The sequence below is a fragment of the Amblyraja radiata genome, chromosome 17 (assembly GCF_010909765.2).
Source record: "Amblyraja radiata isolate CabotCenter1 chromosome 17, sAmbRad1.1.pri, whole genome shotgun sequence".
NCBI lineage: Eukaryota > Metazoa > Chordata > Chondrichthyes > Rajiformes > Rajidae > Amblyraja > Amblyraja radiata.
Genome location: NC_045972.1, coordinates 43,538,868 through 43,559,426, shown reverse-complemented (window position 1 = coordinate 43,559,426; position 20,559 = coordinate 43,538,868). Strand labels below are relative to the sequence as shown.

The window sequence follows — 20,559 nt, the reverse complement described above, 5'->3', positions numbered from 1 at the left end:
CCTTCATTCCTTCTTTCCAGAGATGCTGCTTGTCCCGCTGAGTTACTCCAGCGTTTTGTGTCTACCTTTCATGTTATTCATCATCTTCTGTGTTATCCCACTGCTTTTTCCACTTCCTACACACAAGGGACAATTCCACGGAGGCCAATTAACCTACAAGTCCGCAGGTCTTTGCGATGTTGGAGAAAACCCCATGGGGGTCAGGCAGAACGCGCAAACTCCACGCAGACAGCACCCGAGGTCAGGATCGAACCCGGGTCACTTGCACTGTGAGGCAGCAACTCTATCAGCTGCGCCACCGTGTCGCCCTTGTGAAGAAACCTCAAGTTCTTTGCCTGTCACGTTGTTGAACTCTGCGTTGTCTGGGCGATCACGGTGGCGCAGCGGTAGAGTTGCTGCCTTACAGCGAATGCAGCGTCGGAGACCCGGGTTCGATCCCAACTCCAGGTGCTGTCTGTACGGAGTCTGTAGGTTCTCCCCGTGACCTGCGTGGATTTTCTCAGAGATCTTCAGTCTCCTCCCACACTCCAAAACATACAGGTCTGTAGAATGTAAAAATTGTCCCTAGTGGGTGTAAGATAGTGTTAATGTGCGGGGGATCGCTGGTCGGCACAGACCCGGTGGGCCGAAGAGCCTGTTTCCGCAATGTATATCTAAACTAAACTAAACTAAACACCCTTTGCAATCCTCATTTATTCTCAGCAAGGTAGGCCAAAGGAGGAGAGGAGAAAGAAGATCATGTATTCTCTCCACACCTTCTTCTTCCTGTCATAATACCTTTTCCAATCTGCTTCTGACAAGCAAATTACAGATTTTCCTAATATCTCCTTTCCTTTAACATTTGTTTCCGACTGGCATCATTGGACACTTTACCTACATTTCGATCACAGGATAAATATTGAATTAAAAGGTGAATGTGTTATCTATATCTGTAAGAAACACACAGAGAAATCTAATTCAATTGTTTAGTTCAGAGATACAGCACGGAAACAGGCCCTTCGGCCCACGGAGTCCGCGCCGACCAGCGATCGCGCACACTAACACTATCCTACACACACACACACACACACACACACACACACACACACACACACACACACACACACACACACACACACACACACACACACACACACACACACACACACACACACACGAGGGACAATTTTATTTAACCTTTTACACCAAACCAATTAACCTACAAACCTGTACGTCTTTGGAGTGTGGGAGGAAACCGAAGATCCCGGAGTAAATCCACGCAGGTCACGGGGAGAACGTACAAACTCCGTACAGACAGCACCGGTGGTCAGGATCGAACCCGGGTCTCTGGCGCTGTAAGGCAGCAACTCTACCGCTGCGCCACCGTGCTGCCCATTGCCGGCAGCACTTTGCTCTTGTTTTTCTGTAACACTTGGCAAATGATCATTCCTGTGTCGCTTCATCCTGCTTTCGTTACCGCCTGCTGGAAAGAAAGAGAGAACTGAAACAGTTTTCAAAATCGTGGAAAAACCCCAAATCCCGTGATTTGTAGGTTTGGCACTCATTGTTAATTCAACCTTAAAATTGACTATATTCCTCTTTATAGATCAGGGGCCAAACATATGGTGTTCAGGAAACGAGTTGGAACGGCATGCAGTGAAACTAACTTGCTGCACGCGCTCTCCAGTAGATTAGTGACTGGATGCAGTTCCTTTGCACGAACTAGTCTCTTTCTCAGCCATCAAATCTCACCATGAAGTTCCACTTCAGACCAGTTAACTCAATGCAGATAAATCATCTATACTTGGCATTCCCTGGCCTGGACACTTAAAGCATTGGGCACATTGGAAGCACCCAATATCTTATTTTTATGTCATGTTCTGCTCACATCTGTGCATTTATTCTCAATGGGGCAGGACTCCTGCCGTATGTTTTGTTGGCCTTTGCTTCGCGAGTGGGTCAGATTTCATTGCTGTTGTGTCCACTGGCATCAGTACAGATTTGGCCAGCAGAACCTGGCTCTTAAATCAGTTGTTAAAATGGAGAAAAAAAAATAGCTGGAGTGGCTGTGTTAAGTTCTTCATCAGCCTTCCACACAAACCCGTTTCCAAGACCAGCAGTTTAAATTCCCTCAGCAAATCACCAAGTGCTGAAGGAACTCAGTGGGTCAATGGTTCAGACCCGTCTGAAGAAGGGTCTTGACCTGAAAACGTCACCCATTCCTACTCTCCAGAGATGCTGCCTGACATGCTGAGTTACACCAGCATTTTGTGTCCATCTTCGGTGGATCAGGCAGTATCTGTGGAGGGAAATGGACAGACAATGGTTTGGATCAGAACCCTTCTTCAGGCAATGCTGCTGCACTTGGCCACTTAGTATAGTTTAGTTTAGAGATACAGCATGGAAACAGGCCCTTCGACCCACCGAATCTGCACCGACCATCGATCCCCACACATTAACACTACCCTATACACACTAGGGATGATTTACATTTATACCAAGCCAATTAACCTACAAACCTGCACGTCTTTGGAGTGTGGGCGGAAATCGAAGATCTCGGAGGAAACCCACGTGGTCACAGGGAAAACGTACAAACCCCGTACAGACAGCACCCGTAGTCGGGATCGAATTTGGGAGTGAATTCGGGAAAAAAAACCACCGATCAGAAATGTCAACGTGAATGTAATCTAAATGTTGTGTCTACAAAGGAGTTATTAAGGAGTTTATTTGAAACGGCCAAGTCCGGACCCACCACCGATTTTCTGGCACCCTTGGTTCCACAGCCTTTCTGGAATATCTGTTTTGCCGACCCCAACTGAACAATAAAATACATTAATAGACCCAAAATTCTGGAGTAACTCAGCAGGACAGGCAGCATCCCTGGAGAGAAGGAATGGGTGAGGTTCAGACTGAATTCACAAGTGTGCTTCCAGCCTCCCTGGCTTGGTTTTTGCACGTGCAGAGAGAAGGTATTAAAAACAACACGGGATGCAAAGCAATACGCCATGACCATGACAGTACGATTGGCGAGTTGATTACATATCATGCGTGAACTTCAGTGGCAGGCAGCCAACGCACCAGGCAGGCAGTTCTCTGGAGTTTGCAGGGAACAAATCTGACTGTGGACTGACCTGATAAAAGCCATGTGCAAATAATTAGTGGGCAATAAATTTCCATTGAGTCAGCAGTGTAGATTTTTAGTTGTTTTCAAACTGTTTGCTAACTCCTAGCAGAGTACTGGAGCTTTAAGTTTCAGTACGACATCCAAATAGTTCCAAGCTGCCTCTTGTTTGATTTCGGGGAAGTGTTCGTTGTCATTTGGTGCTACTTTTATTCACCATTTAGGAAGTTGTACGGTCAGTATAGTTTGGAAGTAGAGAACGTGAATTTGTAAGACTGCTTTTTTTGTATTCTTTAGACTCTTCCAAAGTTGATGGTTTTAGATTTTTTTGCAGCACATTTTATTGTCAATTTATTTTAAGGACAAATTGATACATATTTCCATTATTTTCTGAGCTTGTGTGTAAAGTACTACTGGGTTATCTACTAAAGTACTACTGGAAAATCTTCTTAAAAGTTTTCTCAAATTGAATATTAATTTTGTTTTATGCATGCTTACTTGACATATTTACTAACTAATTAATCTAATAAATGCCTCTGAAAAATACTTGTGTAGGAAGGAACTGCAGATGCTGGTTTACACTGAAGAAGGATAGAAAATGCTGGAGTAACAGGCAGCATCTCTGGAGAGAAGGAACGGGTGACGTTTCAGGTCCAGAACCTTCTTCGGACTGAGCGTTTTCACACCATACCCTTCCATATCTCTATGTCTCCCTCTCCCCTGACTCTCAGTCTGAAGAAGGGTCTCGATCCGAAACGCACCCAATTCCTTCTATCTGGAGATGCTGCCTATCCCGCTGAGTTACTCCAGCATTTTGTGTCTATCTTCTGTTAATTTCAAAGGTACACAAAAAAGCTGGAGAAACTCAGCGGGTGCAGCAGCATCTATGGAGCGAAGGAAAAAGGCAACGTTTCGGCCGAAACGTTGCCTTTTTCCTTCGCTCCATAGATGCTGCTGCACCCGCTGAGTTTCTCCAGCTTTTTTGTGTACCTTCGATTTTCCAGCATCTGCAGTTCCTTCTTTAAAAACTTCATTCTGTTTTACTCTTGTGGGGGTGGTTATGGCTTTGTTTATGTTCACCAAGCGAACAACCTGAGAGATCGCTGTTATTTTTAGCAGCTTTTGGAAACAAAATAAACAGGCAATGCTGGGCAGACAGTATCAGTGGAGAGTGAAATGAATTTGAAAGTTTCGGGTGTGGATAAATTCTCTCAAAATTAGTGTTGACTCATTCTGAAAATAACTTATTACCAGATTTTAATGACATGTTGAGATATGCACATGTTTGTTGGCTTTTAATAGATATCTCCACTTGTCTCACAAAAAAGAATGGAGGGGATCTCAAGGAAATTAATAAACTTTCAACAGGCTTTCAAGACTTAATGCAGGGTGGATGAGATCAAGAGAAATCCCGTCACCTGGGGGCAGTGTTTAGTTTTGTTTAGCTTAGAGAAGCAGTGCGGAGACAGGTCCACCGAGTCCACACCGACCAACGATTCCCGCATTCTAACACTATCCTAGGGACAATTTACACATACACCAAGCCAACTAACCTGCAAACCTGCACGTCTTTGGAGTTTGTCAGGAAACCAAAGATCTCGGATAAAATCTGCACAGGTCACGGGGTGAAGGTACAAACTCCATACAGACAGCACTCGTGGTCGGGATCGAACCTGGGTCACTAGCGCTGTAAGGCAGCAACTCCACCTCCGCGCCAACGTGCAGCCCTCATTTTTAAATTTAATTTATTGTAATTTCAGCACTGTTCTTTTTTTTAGGACAGTAAAAAGTGAACCTGTGAAATATTCTCCCACAGAGATGCTGCCTGACTCGCTGAGTTACTCCAGCACTTTGTGTCTTTCAATGTTCATACCATTGAGTGGGAAGCTACACCAGGTGGGATATGAGGTGCTGCTTCTCCAATCTAACTGCTGGACTGTTCTAATTATCGCAGGTTTATCGGAGGGTTTCCACAGTGAAGATTACAAGCCACCTTCAGAGCCACCTTGCATCATTGATAAGTTATGCTCCGCATACGACGGATTGGAATTGGAGGCAAAGGGGATTAAACAACATTACTGGAAACCATACATCAGAAAACTATTTGATAAGAAGGTTTGTCAAGTCAATTTCACTCCTCAATAAATGACAACATGGATTTCAGTGTTAACCATTTCACACAGTTCCTCAGTTCACAGTGCAGGAAGTAAAGGGCCTGTCCCACTTACGCGACCTCGGCTCGCAAATTACGCGGCCTCGTGGTCGCTTGAGGCGTAAGGGCACCGTATGGCCGCGCGGGGCCGGTCCCACTTAGAAGCGCGGAGTTGTGCGGGGCTGGTCCTGACATCGCGTGGGGCTCCGAAAATCTGTCAGTGTCCGAAATCTTCGCGCACCAATAGCCTGTCGGCACGCAGGTGCATCGCGGTCGTACACAGCGTCTTGACGGCGTATGCCTAGCGCGTGGCGTTGCACGATGACGTCGCCGCCCAACGCCGTGCAACGCCCAAATTCAGTCGGCCCGCCTCCTGCCCAGCTGATTGGAAAGTATGATGCAAATGACGTCACGGGCGAACTTAGCGCGAACGTCGCGTGAACTCCGCTTCCGTTTGGTTGCGCCAAACGCATGCAATCGCAAGCAAGTGGGACAGGCCCTTAAACACCTACACTGGGATTAGCACCCTTGCCACTGGATGCGTGTTGTTAAACTGGAAAGAGTGCAGAGAAGATTTATGAGCATGTTGCCAGGACTTGAGAGCCCGAGCTATAGGGAGAGGTTGGGCAGGCTAGGACTTTATTCCTTGGAGTGCAGGAGGATGAGGGGTGATCTTATAGAAAGGTATAAAATCTTGAAGGGAATAGATGGGGTGAATGGCACAGAGTCTCTGACCCAGTTGAATTTTTTGTTTGCATTGCTTAACATTTCTTGGCATGTTGCTGAAAACTATCCTCGTGATTGTTTCCAGATATTGAAAGGAAAAGGAGAGGCTCTGACTGGCTTTCTCGACCCTGGGAACTTTGTGGACAGTAGGTAAGACATGTGAGCATTCTCCTTCTAGGGCTTCATCTAAATTGTGCCCTGTGTAAGTTTGATTTGTTGATAATGGTGCCAATAGCAACCCATTATTGGCGTCGAAGTTTGGAGCCATAGAGTTACGCAGTACAGAAATGGGCCCTTTGGTTCATGCCAAACTTTCTACTCCTGCACCACTTCTATTTGCCCACATTAGGATCTTATCCATCTATCTCTTGCCCGTTTAAGTGTCTGTCGAAAGGTCTTGAATGTAGTAATGATATTTTTATTCCACTGCCTCCTCTGATCACACATTCCGGATGTTCTGTGTGAACTATGCATAAACAGTATCATTAACATTAAGGTGCAGGAGCAGAATTTGGCCATTTGGCCCATCGAGTCTCCTCCCCTATCTGATCATGGTTGATCTACGTTCCCCCCTGTAACCTTTGGCACTCTTACTAATCAAGATCCTGTGTGGTACAGTGGGAGAGTTTCTGCCTTGCAACGCCAGACACCTGGGTTCGATCCTGACTACGGATGCTGTCTGTGCGGAGTTTGTACGTTCTTCCTTTGACCATGTGGGTTTTCCCCAGGAGCTCCAGTTTCCTCCCACACTCCAAAGACGTGCAGGTTTGTAGGTTAATTGGCTTCTGTAAATTATAAATTGTCCCTGGTCTGTAGGATAGTTTTAGTGTACGGGGAGATCGCCGGTCAGCGTGAATCCGGTGGGCGAAGGGCCTGTTTCCATGCTGTATCTCTAAAGTATAAAATCAAGAACATATTGAGCTCCACTTTCAAAATACACAATAACGGCCTCCACAGCCGTCTGTGGCAATGAATTCCGCAGACTCACCACCCTCTGGCTAAAGATGTTCCTCCACAGTCAAGTAATATAATTTCCCTACTCTAAATTTATATTCTACTTCTATGTTGTACTCCAAAGTAATGATGTTACACATAATGATTAACGGTGCATCTTTACTGGGGCACACAGAAGTAGATCATCAGGTGGATCTACTCAGTAATAGGAGTAGTATTAGGCCATTAGGCCCATCAAGTCTACTCCTTCATTCAATCATGGCTGATCTATCTCTCCCTCCTAACCCCATTCACCTGCCTTCTCCCCATAAACCCTCACACCCGTACTAATCAAGAATCTATCTATCTCTGCCTTAAAAATATACACTGACTTGGCCTCCACAGCCTTGTGTGGCAAAGAATTCCACAGATTCGCCACCCTCTGACTAAAGACATTTCTCCTCATATCCTTCCTAAAAGAATGTCCTTAAATTCTGAAGAATTGTGTTTGTGGGGAAAGATAATTGGGATGTCCACACTGGATCGGGAAAACCCTACTAATGTCTTTGAATATGTCCAGAGTGATCTTAACCTGATCTGCCACACTTGGATATGGGCCAAACGCGGGCAGGCGGGACTTGTGTAGTTGGGGAATCTTGGTCAGCATGGGCAAGTTGGTCTGAAGAACCTGTTTCCATGCTGTGTGACTCTCTATGGCTCTATTAGTAGGCAAGACAAATGGATCAAAACTGAATTCTGCCTTTATATTTGGATAACCTCTGAACCCAATGAGCTCTGATGTACATAGACTTGGGGCATCGGTTTTGTCTTTTTGGACTATTATTATTTGTTTTTTTAATGTGTACATATGTGTGCGTGTGTGTGTAAAAATATATATGTGTGTGTGTGTATATATGTGTGTGTGTACAGTATATATGCATGTGTATATATATGTGTATGTATGTATGTATTTATGTTTGTGTGAGTGTTTGTATGCATGTGTGTGCATATATGTGTGTGTGTGTGTGTGTATATGTGTGTGTGTGTGTATATGTATGTGTAAGTGTGTGTGTGTGTGTGTATATGTATGTGTAAGTGTGTATGTGTGTTTGTATATATGTATGTGTGTATATATGTGCGTGATTATATGTGTGTGTGTGTGTGCGTGTGTGTGTACACAGACTGAACTTTTTTCTCGTTTATAGTTTACAGTGTATATACTTTGTATTGTTTACAGTGTACTATGTTTACATATTCTGTTGTGCTGCTGCAAGTAAGAAAGCCATTGTTCTATCTGGGACATCTGACAATAAAACTCTCTTCTCTCTTGTCACTCCTTGTAATTTCTGTTCTGGTTTCTCTCAGTAAAGCCATTAACAAGGCTTACGAAGAGTATGTGCTGACGGCGGGAAGCATAGATGAGCGCAGCTTCCTGGAAGATGATGCTGGGGAAGAGATCGGAACCCCAAATAGGTATCTGAGCAGCATGTCCAACGTGCAAACGGCTGAAAGGATGCTGGTGCAGCACAATCTGCAGCAGCATTTTGACCACGTAAGTACTAAACTATTACCATGTACGAGGATGTTGCCGAGGACTCGAGGGTCTGAGCTACAGGGAGAGGTTTAGCAGGCTGGGACTCTATCCCTTGGAGCGTAGAAGGATGAGGGGTGATCTTATAGAGGTGAACAAAATCATGAGAGGAATAGATCGGGTAGACGCACAGAGTATCTTGCCTGGAGGAAGGGAATCGAGAACCAGAGGACATAGGTTTAAGGTGAAGGGGGAAAGATTAAATAGGAATCTGAAGGGTAACCTATTCACACAAAGGATGGTGTGTGTATGGAACGAGCTGCTAGTGGAGGTAGTTGAGGCAGGGACTATTGCAATGAATAGGACAGGTTTGGGGGGATATGGGCCAAAGCAGGCAGGTGGGACTAGCGTAGCTGGGACATGTTGGTCGGTGTGGGCAAGTTGGGCCAACGGGCCTGTTTCCACGCTGTATCTATCTATGACTTTCAGATGAAGCCTTAGCAGAGTGTTCCCCATCAGAGACTAAATAACACTGGAAAATGTACACAGTAAGATGCCATCAGGGCCAATGGTGAGCTGCCTTCAAGTTATAGGATAAATGTGAGGTTATCCACTTTGGTGGCAAAAACAGGAAAGTAGATTATTATCTGAATGGTGGCCGATTAGGAAAGGGGGAGATGCAACGAGACCTGGGTGTCATGGTACACCAGTCATTAAAAGTAGGCATGCAGGTGCAGCAGGCAGTGAAGAAGGCGAATGGTATGTTAGCATTCATAGCAAAAGGATTTGAGTATAGGAGCAGGGAGGTTCTACTGCAGTTGTACAGGGTCTTGGTGAGACCACATCTGGAGTATTGCGTACAGTTTTGGTCTCCTAATCTGAGGAAAGACATTCTTGCAATAGAGGGAGTACAGAGAAGGTTCACCAGACTGATTCCTGGGATGTCAGGACTTTCATATGAAGAAAGACTGGATAGACTCGGTTTGTACTCGCTAGAATTTAGAAGATTGAGGGGGGATCTTATAGAAACGTACAAAATTCTTAAGGGGTTGGACAGGCTAGATGCAGGAAGATTGTTCCCGATGTTGGGGAAGTCCAGAACAAGGGGTCACAGTTTAAGGATAAAGGGGAAATCTTTTAGGACCGAGATGAGGAAAACTTTTTTCACACAGAGAGTGGTGAATTTGTGGAATTCTCTGCCACAGAAGGTAGTTGAGGCCAGTTCATTGGTTATATTTAAGAGGGAGTTAGATGTGGCCCTTGTGGCTAAAGGGATCAGGGGGTATGGAGAGAAGGATACTGAGTTGGATGATCAGCCATGATCATATTGAATGGCGGTGCAGGCTCGAAGGGCCGAATGGCCTACTCCTGCACCTATTTTCTATGTTTCTATCTATGTTTCTATGATCCTAAAATAATTGATCCTTTTGCAGGAAAAGGGACTCTTGGGTGAGAAATCTGGAAAAGGGAGGTGAGGCTGGGGAAAAGCCAGGAAAGTTTATGTGGCATGTGGCAAGTGATTGGCAGATGGGTGAAGTAAGGTCTTTTTAAAAGAAAGATACGACATAGAAACAGGCCCTTCGGCCCATCAAGTCCATACCAACCATTTGATCCCGTTCTCACAGTTCTATGCTATCCCACTTGAGAGCAATTTTTCAATTGGTTAATTGGGGAGGAAAATCAACCCGCAAACCCGCACGTCTTTGGGATGTGATCAAGCTTTTCCCTTTGAGAATAGGGAAGATTCAAACAAGAGGACATGACTTCAGAATTAAGGGACAGAAGTTTAGGGGTAACATGAGGGGGAACTTCTTTACTCAGAGAGTGGTAGCGGTGTGGAATGAGCTTCCAGTGGAAGTGGTGGCGGCAGGTTCGTTGGTATCATTTAAGAATAAATTGGATAGGCATATGGATGAGAAGGGAATGAAGGGTTATGGTATGAGTGCAGGCAGGTGGGACTAAGGGGAAAAAAATTGTTCGGCGCGGACTTGTAGGGCCGAGATGGCCTGTTTCCGTGCTGTAATTGTTATATGGTTATATGGTTATATGTGGGAGGAAACTGGTGTGCACACAGGGAGAACGTGCAAACTCCACACAGACAACACTGGAGGCTAATATTGAACCCGGGTCACTGGCGCTGTGAGGTAGCAGCTCTACCAGCTGTGCCACTGTACCATACTTGTGACAAGTGTTGAAACACCTTGAGTGCCGATGCCACAAGCCAGCAACACTAAACAGCTGTGTAGGAAAGATCTCAACCCGACACATCATTGATCCCTTTTCCCCAGAGATGCTGTCTGACCCGCTGAGTTACTCCAGTATTTTGTGTCTAACCCTATACAATTCCTCACATAAAAAGGGATGGGGGGGGGGAGGAGGAGTTGACATTTTACCAAAGTTACACATTCTCTTGTTGGTCCGCGTTTATTTTAGTTAAAGCTTTATGTTGCATGCTCTCCAGTCAATCCAGTCTGCGGAAAGAATATACATGGTTACAATCCTGTTAATGGTCACAAAATCACGCAAAACATATTTGCATTCCCAATAAGTGACAAGCGATTCTTCTTAACAATATGTCAGTAATAAGTGAGCCCTTAAATATAGTTTTTAGATCCAAATTGTAAAGGCTATCGCAGACATAGATTTCTTAAATTAATCCTTAAGCCTCCTGTGTTTGAAGTTAGCCCTTTGTCTCTTCATATACTTCACTGCGACATAATCACCAGTATAGTCACCAGTCCAGAACCAAGGGCCACAGTTTAAGAATAAGGAGTAAGCCATTTAGAACGGAGACGAGGAAACACAGAGAGTGGTGAGTGTGGAATTCTCTGCCTCAGAAGGCGGTGGAGGCAGGTTCTCTGGATGCTTTCAAGAGAGAACTAGATAGGGCTCTTAAAAATAGCGGAGTCAGGGCATATGGGGAGAAGACAGGAACGGGGTACTGATTGGGGATGATCAGCCATGATCACATTGAATGGCGGTGCTGGCTCGAAGGGCCGAATGGCCTACTCCTGCACCTATTGTCTATTGTAAAAGGATGTGGTTATAACGTCATAAATTTCTTCCACCAGTCTAGGGCGCTCACAGTTTCAACACCTCTGACTGCTCGCAGGTATATAAAGGAGAGTAACTTGTGTATAACCCCCATATCCTCTGCTACTCAGTGTGTGAGTCGTCTACACGCCATACTAACAGGATTGAAAAATGCTCCAAGTGAGAAGTTATTGCACATTTTCAGGTGAGGTTCAGAACTTATCCCATCCATTAACACGCTGGGTCCCAAACTCCAGCCGTGGGTTTTGTATTTCAAGGTCGTAGTCGTGGACTCTAAACCTAAAAATGATAGGTATGGTATGATATTTATTTGTCACATGTACCGAGGTAAAGTGAAATTCATTTATGTATCTACTTCAGTACAAGTATCACTATACATAAGCACTTAGATGCATCTTAGTTAAGCATTTCAGATACAATACAAGTGTATAGCAGTAGTACACTGAGACCGAATACAGAGTCGCCAGTTTGTCGCCAGTTCCAAGTCCCAGTTGTTGGAAGTGCAGGGATCTTGACAAGATCATGGAGGGATGAAGGATTAAGCATTTGATTAGAAGGAATGAATAAGTTTATTGGCCAAGTATTCACATACAAGGAGTTTGCCCTGGTGCTCCACCCGCAAGTGAGGACATGACATACAGTGAGAGTAAGGAATTACACATACAACATTAAACATTAATTTTAAAACACAACCGATTAGACATGTGAATTAAATTAAATACCAGAGCAAAAGGAGGCTACAGATTTTTGGTTATTGAGTAGAGCTACTACTGGTGGGGAAATGAAGCTGTTTTTATGTCTGGCTGTGGCAGCTTTGACAGTCCGGAGTTGCCTTCCAGAGGGAAGTGATTCAAAGAGTTTGTGGCCAGGGAGGAGCTAAGTTGGAATGGAGATGGGGAATATAATGGAGGTGACAATTAATCACCTTGTTGATAAACTAATGTGTGATTTAGATCTCGTCACTTGGACAAAGGGAATTCACTGGACAGAAATTTCTTTGCAAGATCTTTGAGGGTATAAAAGGTGCAAGATAAACTCCAAATTATTTCTTCAATCCAAGAGCTACACGACTAAAATATCTCGTGTTAATAGATTGAGGGAGGATTCTACACTACAATATTTTTTAGAGCATTTGCCTCAAATAAAAAATGGTGCAGGGGGTTTGCAGAAGAGGGATTGTGAAAGCAAATGGAGAAATACCAAGGTCATAAGATATAAGAGATAGGAGCAGAATTAGGCCATTCAGCCCATCGAGTCTACCCCGCCATTCAATCATGGCTGATCTACCTCTCCCTCTCAACCCCATTCTCCTGCCTTCTCCCCATAACCCCTGACACCTGGACTAAACAATACAGTGGGCCAATGGTTTATTTTGATTGAAATTGGAAATTGATTCCGTAAGGAAATTGGTGGGATGGATGATAACGTGTGTACATTTCCATCAGGTCTTGTTCCAGGGATCCGACACAGTCTATCCTCAACAGGATAAAGGAGATGGGCGAAATATTTTGTCACCATTACACACAGTCCACCAAGGATCACTCTGGATATTCAATAGGTTAGTACAGTTGGTGCAAGACATGTTTTTGAAAGACCACCCCATCAAAACACAAAGGGGACAATCTGTTGTGTATTAATCCTTCCTTTTCGTTAAACACAAAATGCTGGAGTAACTCAGCGGGACAGGCAGCATCTCTGGAGAGAAGGAATGGATGACGTTTCGGGTCAAGACCCTTCTTCAGACTCCTTTTTGTTATATTGTGTAGTTAGTGTATTCTTTTAAAAGACCGTGATTTTTTTTATGTCAATAATATCTATTACTGGAAGCAACTTCCCACCATTGACTCCATCTACGCCACGCTGCTGCAGGGAAACAGCCAACATAATCCAGGACCTTTCTCACCCTCTTATCCCCCGCTTCTGCTACACAAAAGATGCAGAAGCTTGGAAACACGTACCATCAGTCTCAGGTTCTCACATAAGCTAGTTTAGAGAGAGAGTTTACATAGAAACATAGAAATTAGGTGCAGGAGTAGGCCATTCGGCCCTTCGAGCCTGCACCGCCATTCAATATGATCATGGCTGATCATCCAACTCAGTATCCCGTACCTGCCTTCTCTCCATACCCTCTGATCCCCTTAGCCACAAGGGCCACATCTAACTCCCTCTTAAATATAGCCAATGAACTGGCCTCGACTACCCTCTGTGGCAGGGAGTTCCAGAGATTCACCACTCTCTGTGTGAAAAAAGTTCTTCTCATCTCGGTTTTAAAGGATTTCCCCCTTATCCTTAAGCTGTGACCCCTTGTCCTGGACTTCCCCAACATCGGGAGCAATCTTCCTGCATCTAGCCTGTCCAACCCCTTAAGAATTTTGTAAGTTTCTATAAGATCCCCTCTCAATCTCCTAAATTCTAGAGAGTATAAACCAAGTCTATCCAGTCTTTCTTCATAAGACAGTCCTGACATCCCAGGAATCAGTCTGGTGAACCTTCTCTGCACTCCCTCTATGGCAATAATGTCCTTCCTCAGATTTGGAGACCAAAACTGTACGCAATACTCCAGGTGTGGTCTCACCAAGACCCTGCACAACTGCAGTAGAACCTCCCTGCTCCTATACTCAAATCCTTTTGCTATGAAAGCTAACATACCATTCGCTTTCTTCACTGCCTGCTGCACCTGCATGCCCACTTTCAATGACTGGTGTACCATGACACCCAGGTCTCGCTGCATCTCCCCTTTTCCTAGTCGGCCACCATTTAGATAATAGTCTGCTTTCCTGTTTTTGCCACCAAAATGGAGAACCTCACATTTATCCACATTATACTGCATCTGCCAAACATTTGCCCACTCACCCAGCCTATCCAAGTCACCTTGCAGTCTCCTAACATCCTCCTCACAGCTAACACTGCCCCCCAGCTTAGTGTCATCCGCAAACTTGGAGATATTGCCTTCAATTCCCTCATCCAGATCATTAATATATATTGTAAATAGCTGGGGTCCCAGCACTGAGCCTTGCGGTACCCCACTAGTCACTGCCTGCCATTGTGAAAAGGACCCGTTTACTCCTACTCTTTGCTTCCTGTTTGCCAGCCAGTTCTCTATCCACATCAATACTGAACCCCCAATGCCGTGTGCTTTAAGTTTGTAAACTAATCTCTTATGTGGGACCTTGTCGAAAGCCTTCTGGAAGTCCAGATACACCACATCCACTGGTTCTCCCCTATCCACGCTATTAGTTACATCCTCGAAAAATTCTATAAGATTCGTCAGACATGATTTACCTTTTGTAAATCCATGCTGACTTTGTGCAATGATTTCACCACTTTCCAAATGTGCTGCTATCCCATCTTTAATAACTGACTCTAGCAGTTTCCCCACTACCGATGTTAGACTAACTGGTCTGTAATTCCCCGTTTTCTCACTCCCTCCCTTCTTAAAAAGTGGGGTTACGTTTGCTACCCGCCAATCCTCAGGAACTACTCCAGAATCTAAAGAGTTTTGAAAGATTATTACTAATGCATCCACTATTTCTGGAGCTACTTCCTTAAGTACTCTGGGATGCAGCCTATCTGGCCCTGGGGATTTATCGGCCTTTAATCCATTTAATTTACCCAACACCACTTCCCGGCTAACCTGGATTTCACTCAATTCCTCCAACTCCTTTGACCCGCGATCCCCTGCTATTTCTGGCAGATTATTTATGTCTTCCTTAGTGAAGACGGAACCAAAGTAGTTATTCAATTGGTCCGCCATATCCTTGTTCCCCATGATCAACTCACCTGTTTCTGACTGCAAGGGACCTACATTTGTTTTAACTAATCTCTTTCTTTTCACATATCTATAAAAACTTTTGCAGTCAGTTTTTATGTTCCCTGCCAGTTTTCTTTCATAATCTATTTTTCCTTTCCTAATTAAGCCCTTTGTCCTCCTCTGCTGGTCTCTGAATTTCTCCCAGTCCTCCGGTATGCTGCTTTTTCTGGCTAATTTGTACGCATCATCCTTCGCTTTGATACTATCCCTGATTTCCCTTGTTATCCACGGATGCACTACCTTCCCTGATTTATTCTTTTGCCAAACTGGGATGAACAATTTTTGTAGTTCATCCATGCAGTCTTTAAATGTCTTCCATTGCATATCCACCGTCAACCCTTTTAGAATTAATTGCCAGTCAATCTTGGCCAATTCACGTCTCATACCCTCAAAGTTACCTTTCTTTAAGTTCAGAACCATTGTTTCTGAATTAACAATGTCACTCTCCATCCTAATGAAGAACTCAACCATATTATGGTCACTCTTGCCCAAGGGGGCACGTACAATAAGACTGCTAACTAACCCTTCCTCATTACTCAATACCCAGTCTAAAATAGCCTGCTCTCTCGTTGGTTCCTCTACATGTTGATTTAGATAACTATCCCGCATACATTCCAAAAAATCCTCTTCCTCAGCACCCCTGCCAATTTGATTCACCTAATCTATATGTAGATTGAAGTCACCCATTATAACGATTTTGCCTTTGTCGCACGCATTTCTAATTTCCTGTTTGATACCATCTCCAACTTCACTACTACTGTTAGGTGGCCTGTACACAACACCCACCAGCGTTTTCTGCCCCTTAGTGTTTCGCAGCTCTACCCATACCGATTCCACTTCCTGCAAACTAATGTCCTTCCTTTCCATTGCGTTAATCTCCTCTCTAATCAGCAACGCTACCCCACCTCCTTTTCCTTTCTCTCTATCCCTCCTGAATATTGAATATCCCTGGATGTTCAGCTCCCAGCCTTGGTCACCCTGGAGCCATGTCTCCGTGATCCCAAGAGAGATACAGCGCGGAAACAGGCCCTTCGGCCCACCGGGTTCATGCCGACCAGCGATCCCCGCACATTAACACTATCCTACACCCACGAGGGATTTAAAAAAAATATTTACCAAGCCAATTAACCTCTACAAACCTGTACGTCTTTGGTGAGCGGGAGGAAACCGAAGATCTCGGAGAGAACCCACACAGGTCACGGGGAGAATGTACAAACTCCGTACAGACACCACCCGTAGTCAGGATCGAACCCGGGTCCACGGCGCTGCATTCGCTGTCAGACAGCAACGCTGATCCTCTCCCGATCTTCCAACCTACCTCATTGCGATCATTGTACTTTTTTCCCTTGGAATTGTCACGCAACAATGCTAAAAACTATATTCTGTACTCGGGTATTTTTCTCTTTGCTCTTCCTGTTGTACTTCTGTATGGATTGATTGTATTTGAGTATCGTATTATCTGATTTAATTGGATAGCAAGCAAACAAAAGTTTTCACTGTATCTCAGTATTCATGACAATAATCAAACTGTGGTGTAGCAGTAGAGTTGCTGCCTTACAGCACCAGAGACCCGAGTTCTGACCACAAGTGCTGTCTGTACGGAGTTTGTCCGTTCTCCCTGTGACCACGTGGGTTTTCTCTGGTTGCACTCCCAGTATTCCTCCCACATTCCAAAGACGTGCATGTTTGTAGGTTAATTGGCTTCTGTAAAAATTGTAAATTGTCCCTGGCGTGTGTGTAGGATAAAACTAATGTACGGGTGATCATTGGTCGGCATGGACTCGTTGGGCTGAAGGGTCTGTTTCCACGCTGTATCTCTAAACTAAAGGTGCAGGAGGAGGCCATTGGCCCTTCTGGTGCCCTGCCACGTAATCTCTGCATTTGCTTCTTTTTTTCAGAATGAGTGTAGCAATTTTCATTTCTAGTTGTATTGAGAAACAAGACTTTATGTATGGTGGTGGTGGTATAGTGATGAGCACAGCTGCCTTCTAAGTCATTGACCCGGTTCGATTCCCAGCCAACTCAATTTGAACAACTCAAACTCAATGTCATAGAGTGATAGTGTGGAAACAGGCTCTTTGGCCCAACATGTCCCAGCGACACTAGTCCCACCCGCCAGCATTTGGTCCATATCCCTCCAAACCTGCCCTATCCATGTGCCTGTCTTAACTGCTTCTTAAATGCTGGGATAGTCCCAGCCTCAACTACCTCCTGTGGCAGCTTGTTCCATACACCCACCACCCTTTGTGTGAAAAATGTCACCCATTCATTGTAGTAAATGTTTTGTTTGTGAGTGATTAATTGTATTGGGTGCTGCTACATAGGTACGTTAAGGTATTTGTTTCACACACAGACTATGCCACCAAATGTCTACGACTTGCAGAGATTCTATACTATAAAGTTCTTGAAGCAGTGGTTGAGCAGGAGAAGAGAAGATTGGGAGAAATAGATCTGACCGTAAGTACAACTTAAACTTGTAAAGCCAATTCAAGACTACTGTTTACAGCTCAACAGAATGAACATTGAATTTTTCGATATTTTGGTTATCTAACCTCCAAACAACCAATGTTTTTAACCTAACCCCCCCCCCCCCCCCCCGCTCTTCCCTGTGCCCCACCTTGATGCGCACCCATTTCTACCCTCACCCCTACCCCCTTCCACTAAACCTATGTTTAGTTTAGAGATACAGCGCAGAAACAGGCCCTTCGGCCCACCGAGTCCGCACCAGCCTTCCCCGCGCACTAACACTAGCCTACACACACTAGGGACAATGTTTACATTTATACCAAGCCAATTCGCCAACAAACCTGATCGTCTTTGGAGTTTGGGAGGAAACCGAAAGATCTCGGCGAAAACCCACGCAGGTCACTGGGAGAACGTACAAACTCCGTTCAGACAGCACCCGTAGTCGGGATTGAACCCGGGTCTCTGACGCTGTATGGTAGCAACTCTACCGCTGCGCCACCGTGCCGCCCATATATTCCTTCATCCGGCTTCACATTTCATGCCTCTCCTATCCTTATCTCACAGCCTCTTGTCTTTTCATCTCTGGCTTTTTTCCAACCATGAGCAAAGAATGGTCTCGACCCGAAATGTCACCCATTCCTTCTCTTCAGAGACGCTGCCTGACCCGCTGAGTTACTCCAGCATTTTGTGTCTTATTTCAATGTTTGTTTAATGAAGGTAATATCATAGTTATGAAGAAATAGCTGCAAGGAATGAGTTAACATTGCATGGGGCTGCCATGATGAGTATTTTAGTTAGTTTAGTTTAAGAGATTTAATGTGGAAAGAGGCCCTTCGGCCCACAGAGTCAGCGCCGACCAGCGATCAACCGTTCACACAAATTCTACCCTACACACTAGGGACAATTTACAGAAGCCAATTAACCTACAAACCTCAAGTCTCTGAATGTAGGAGCAAAACGGAGCACCCAGTGAAAACCCACGCAGTCACAGGGAGACCGTACGAACTCCACACAGACAGTGCCCGAGGCCAGGATCGAACCCGGGTCACTGGTGCTGTGAGGCAGCAACTCCACTGCTGTGCCACTGTGCTGCCCTAGTTTAAGTTAGTTTATTGTCACCTGACACGAGATACAGTGAAAAGCTTTTATTGTTGCTTGCTGCCAGTCAGCGGAAAGACTGTACATGATTACAGGCTGTTCATATTGTACAGATACAGGATAAAGGGAATAACGCTTAGTGGATGGTAAAGTCCGAGTTAAGTTTGGCCGAGTGTCTCCAATGAGGTTGATGGTATACTGGAAGGACTCCAAAGATAGTGATTTAGACAATAGACAATAGACAATAGGTGCAGGAGTAGGCCATTTGGCCCTTCGAGCCAGCACTGCCATTCAATGTGATCATGGCTGATCATCCCCAATCAGTACCCCGTTCCTGTCTTCTCCCCATATCCCCTGACTCCGCTATTTTTAAGAGCCCAATCTAGCTCTCTCTTGAAAGCATCCAGAGAACCTGCCTCCACCGTCCTCTGAGGCAGAGAATTCCACAATAAATATATAATCCATCAAATGTCCAATGTTTGTGCTCTATTTTTTATTTTATTTTTTTATTTTTTATTTTTTTATTTATTAGAAGTGAGTATAATTCATTGGTACAAAAATTATGTTAACATATTACATCCTCTGTACAACTTCCCTTTTTGTTTTTAAGAGAGAAGTGAGAAAAGAGAGAAGAAAAAGAGGTTGTGAAAAGTGAAGAATAGATTAGTGAGCGTGAGTGAAAAACAGATAAAGAAAAAGTGAAAGAGAAGGAATAAGTGAAGAAGGAAAGCAGGAGGGAGATTATTCAATCGTCACAATGAGATGATTTTTTAAATATTCTAAATCATCTTTCACCCATACCTGAAACTGTTGGTTTTCATGATACTATGTCACCACATGAATCCAAGAAATCAATAAATAGGGACCAACTCCTTAAGAATAGGTCTTGTTTGTCTATTAGGAGGAGTCTCATTTCTTCCAAATGTGCTGTGTCCAGCATATTACTGATCCACATTTTAAATGTTGGTATTTTAGCATTTTTCCAAAATTTAAGTATAAGTTTTTTTGCTGTTATTAACCCATAATTGAAAAATGAGTTTTGGTGTGTATTTAATTTGTTCCCATCTCCACTTACTCCAAATATAATCATTTCAGTATTAGGTTCCATTTTTGTCTTAAATAGCTTTGAGAATATATCAAATATATCACACCAAAATTTATAAAGTTTTGTACAAGAGACAAATGAGTGCGTAATATTGGCATTTTGAGAAAGACATTTATCACAAATGGGAGAAATATTTGGATACAATTTATTTAACCTAGTTTTGGAATAATATAATCTATGTAATATTTTAAATTGAATTAAATTATGTCTAGCATTGATCGAACATTTATGTATATGTATCAAATATTTTTCCCATGTTTCTTTTGAGATTTTTATCATTAATTATTTTTCCCAGTCTTCTCTAATTGCCTCTGTTGATGGTTATTCTATGTTTAAAATACTGTTATACAAGTATGATATTAATTTTTTTGACTCCGCCTTAATATTCATCACTTCTTCCAGTGGGTCTAAAATTATACTTTGGAATCTTGGTATATATTTCTTCATAAAGTCACATACCTGTAGGTATTTAAAATATTGATTGTTATTCAATTTAAATTTAAATTTTAGTTGTTGAAATGATAATAAATTTCCCAATTCATACAAATCACCTACCTTTTTAATTCCCAATTTTTCCCATTGT

At 43.8% G+C, this 20,559-nt stretch overlaps 1 protein-coding gene across 3 annotated transcripts in view; it reads left to right on the top strand.

Annotated features, from left to right (window-relative positions):
• rbl2 (RB transcriptional corepressor like 2) overlaps positions 1–20,559 on the top strand; it is an 87,803-nt gene that overhangs the window by 32,502 nt on the left and 34,742 nt on the right. For all 3 annotated transcript variants that reach the window (XM_033036330.1, XM_033036331.1, XM_033036332.1), the window contains 6 exons: positions 5,055–5,215; positions 6,064–6,128; positions 8,277–8,463; positions 11,514–11,680; positions 12,942–13,054; positions 17,661–17,764. In XM_033036330.1, coding sequence (XP_032892221.1) covers positions 5,055–5,215; positions 6,064–6,128; positions 8,277–8,463; positions 11,514–11,680; positions 12,942–13,054; positions 17,661–17,764 — 797 coding nt within the window. The remainder of the gene's footprint in view (positions 1–5,054; positions 5,216–6,063; positions 6,129–8,276; positions 8,464–11,513; positions 11,681–12,941; positions 13,055–17,660; positions 17,765–20,559) is intronic.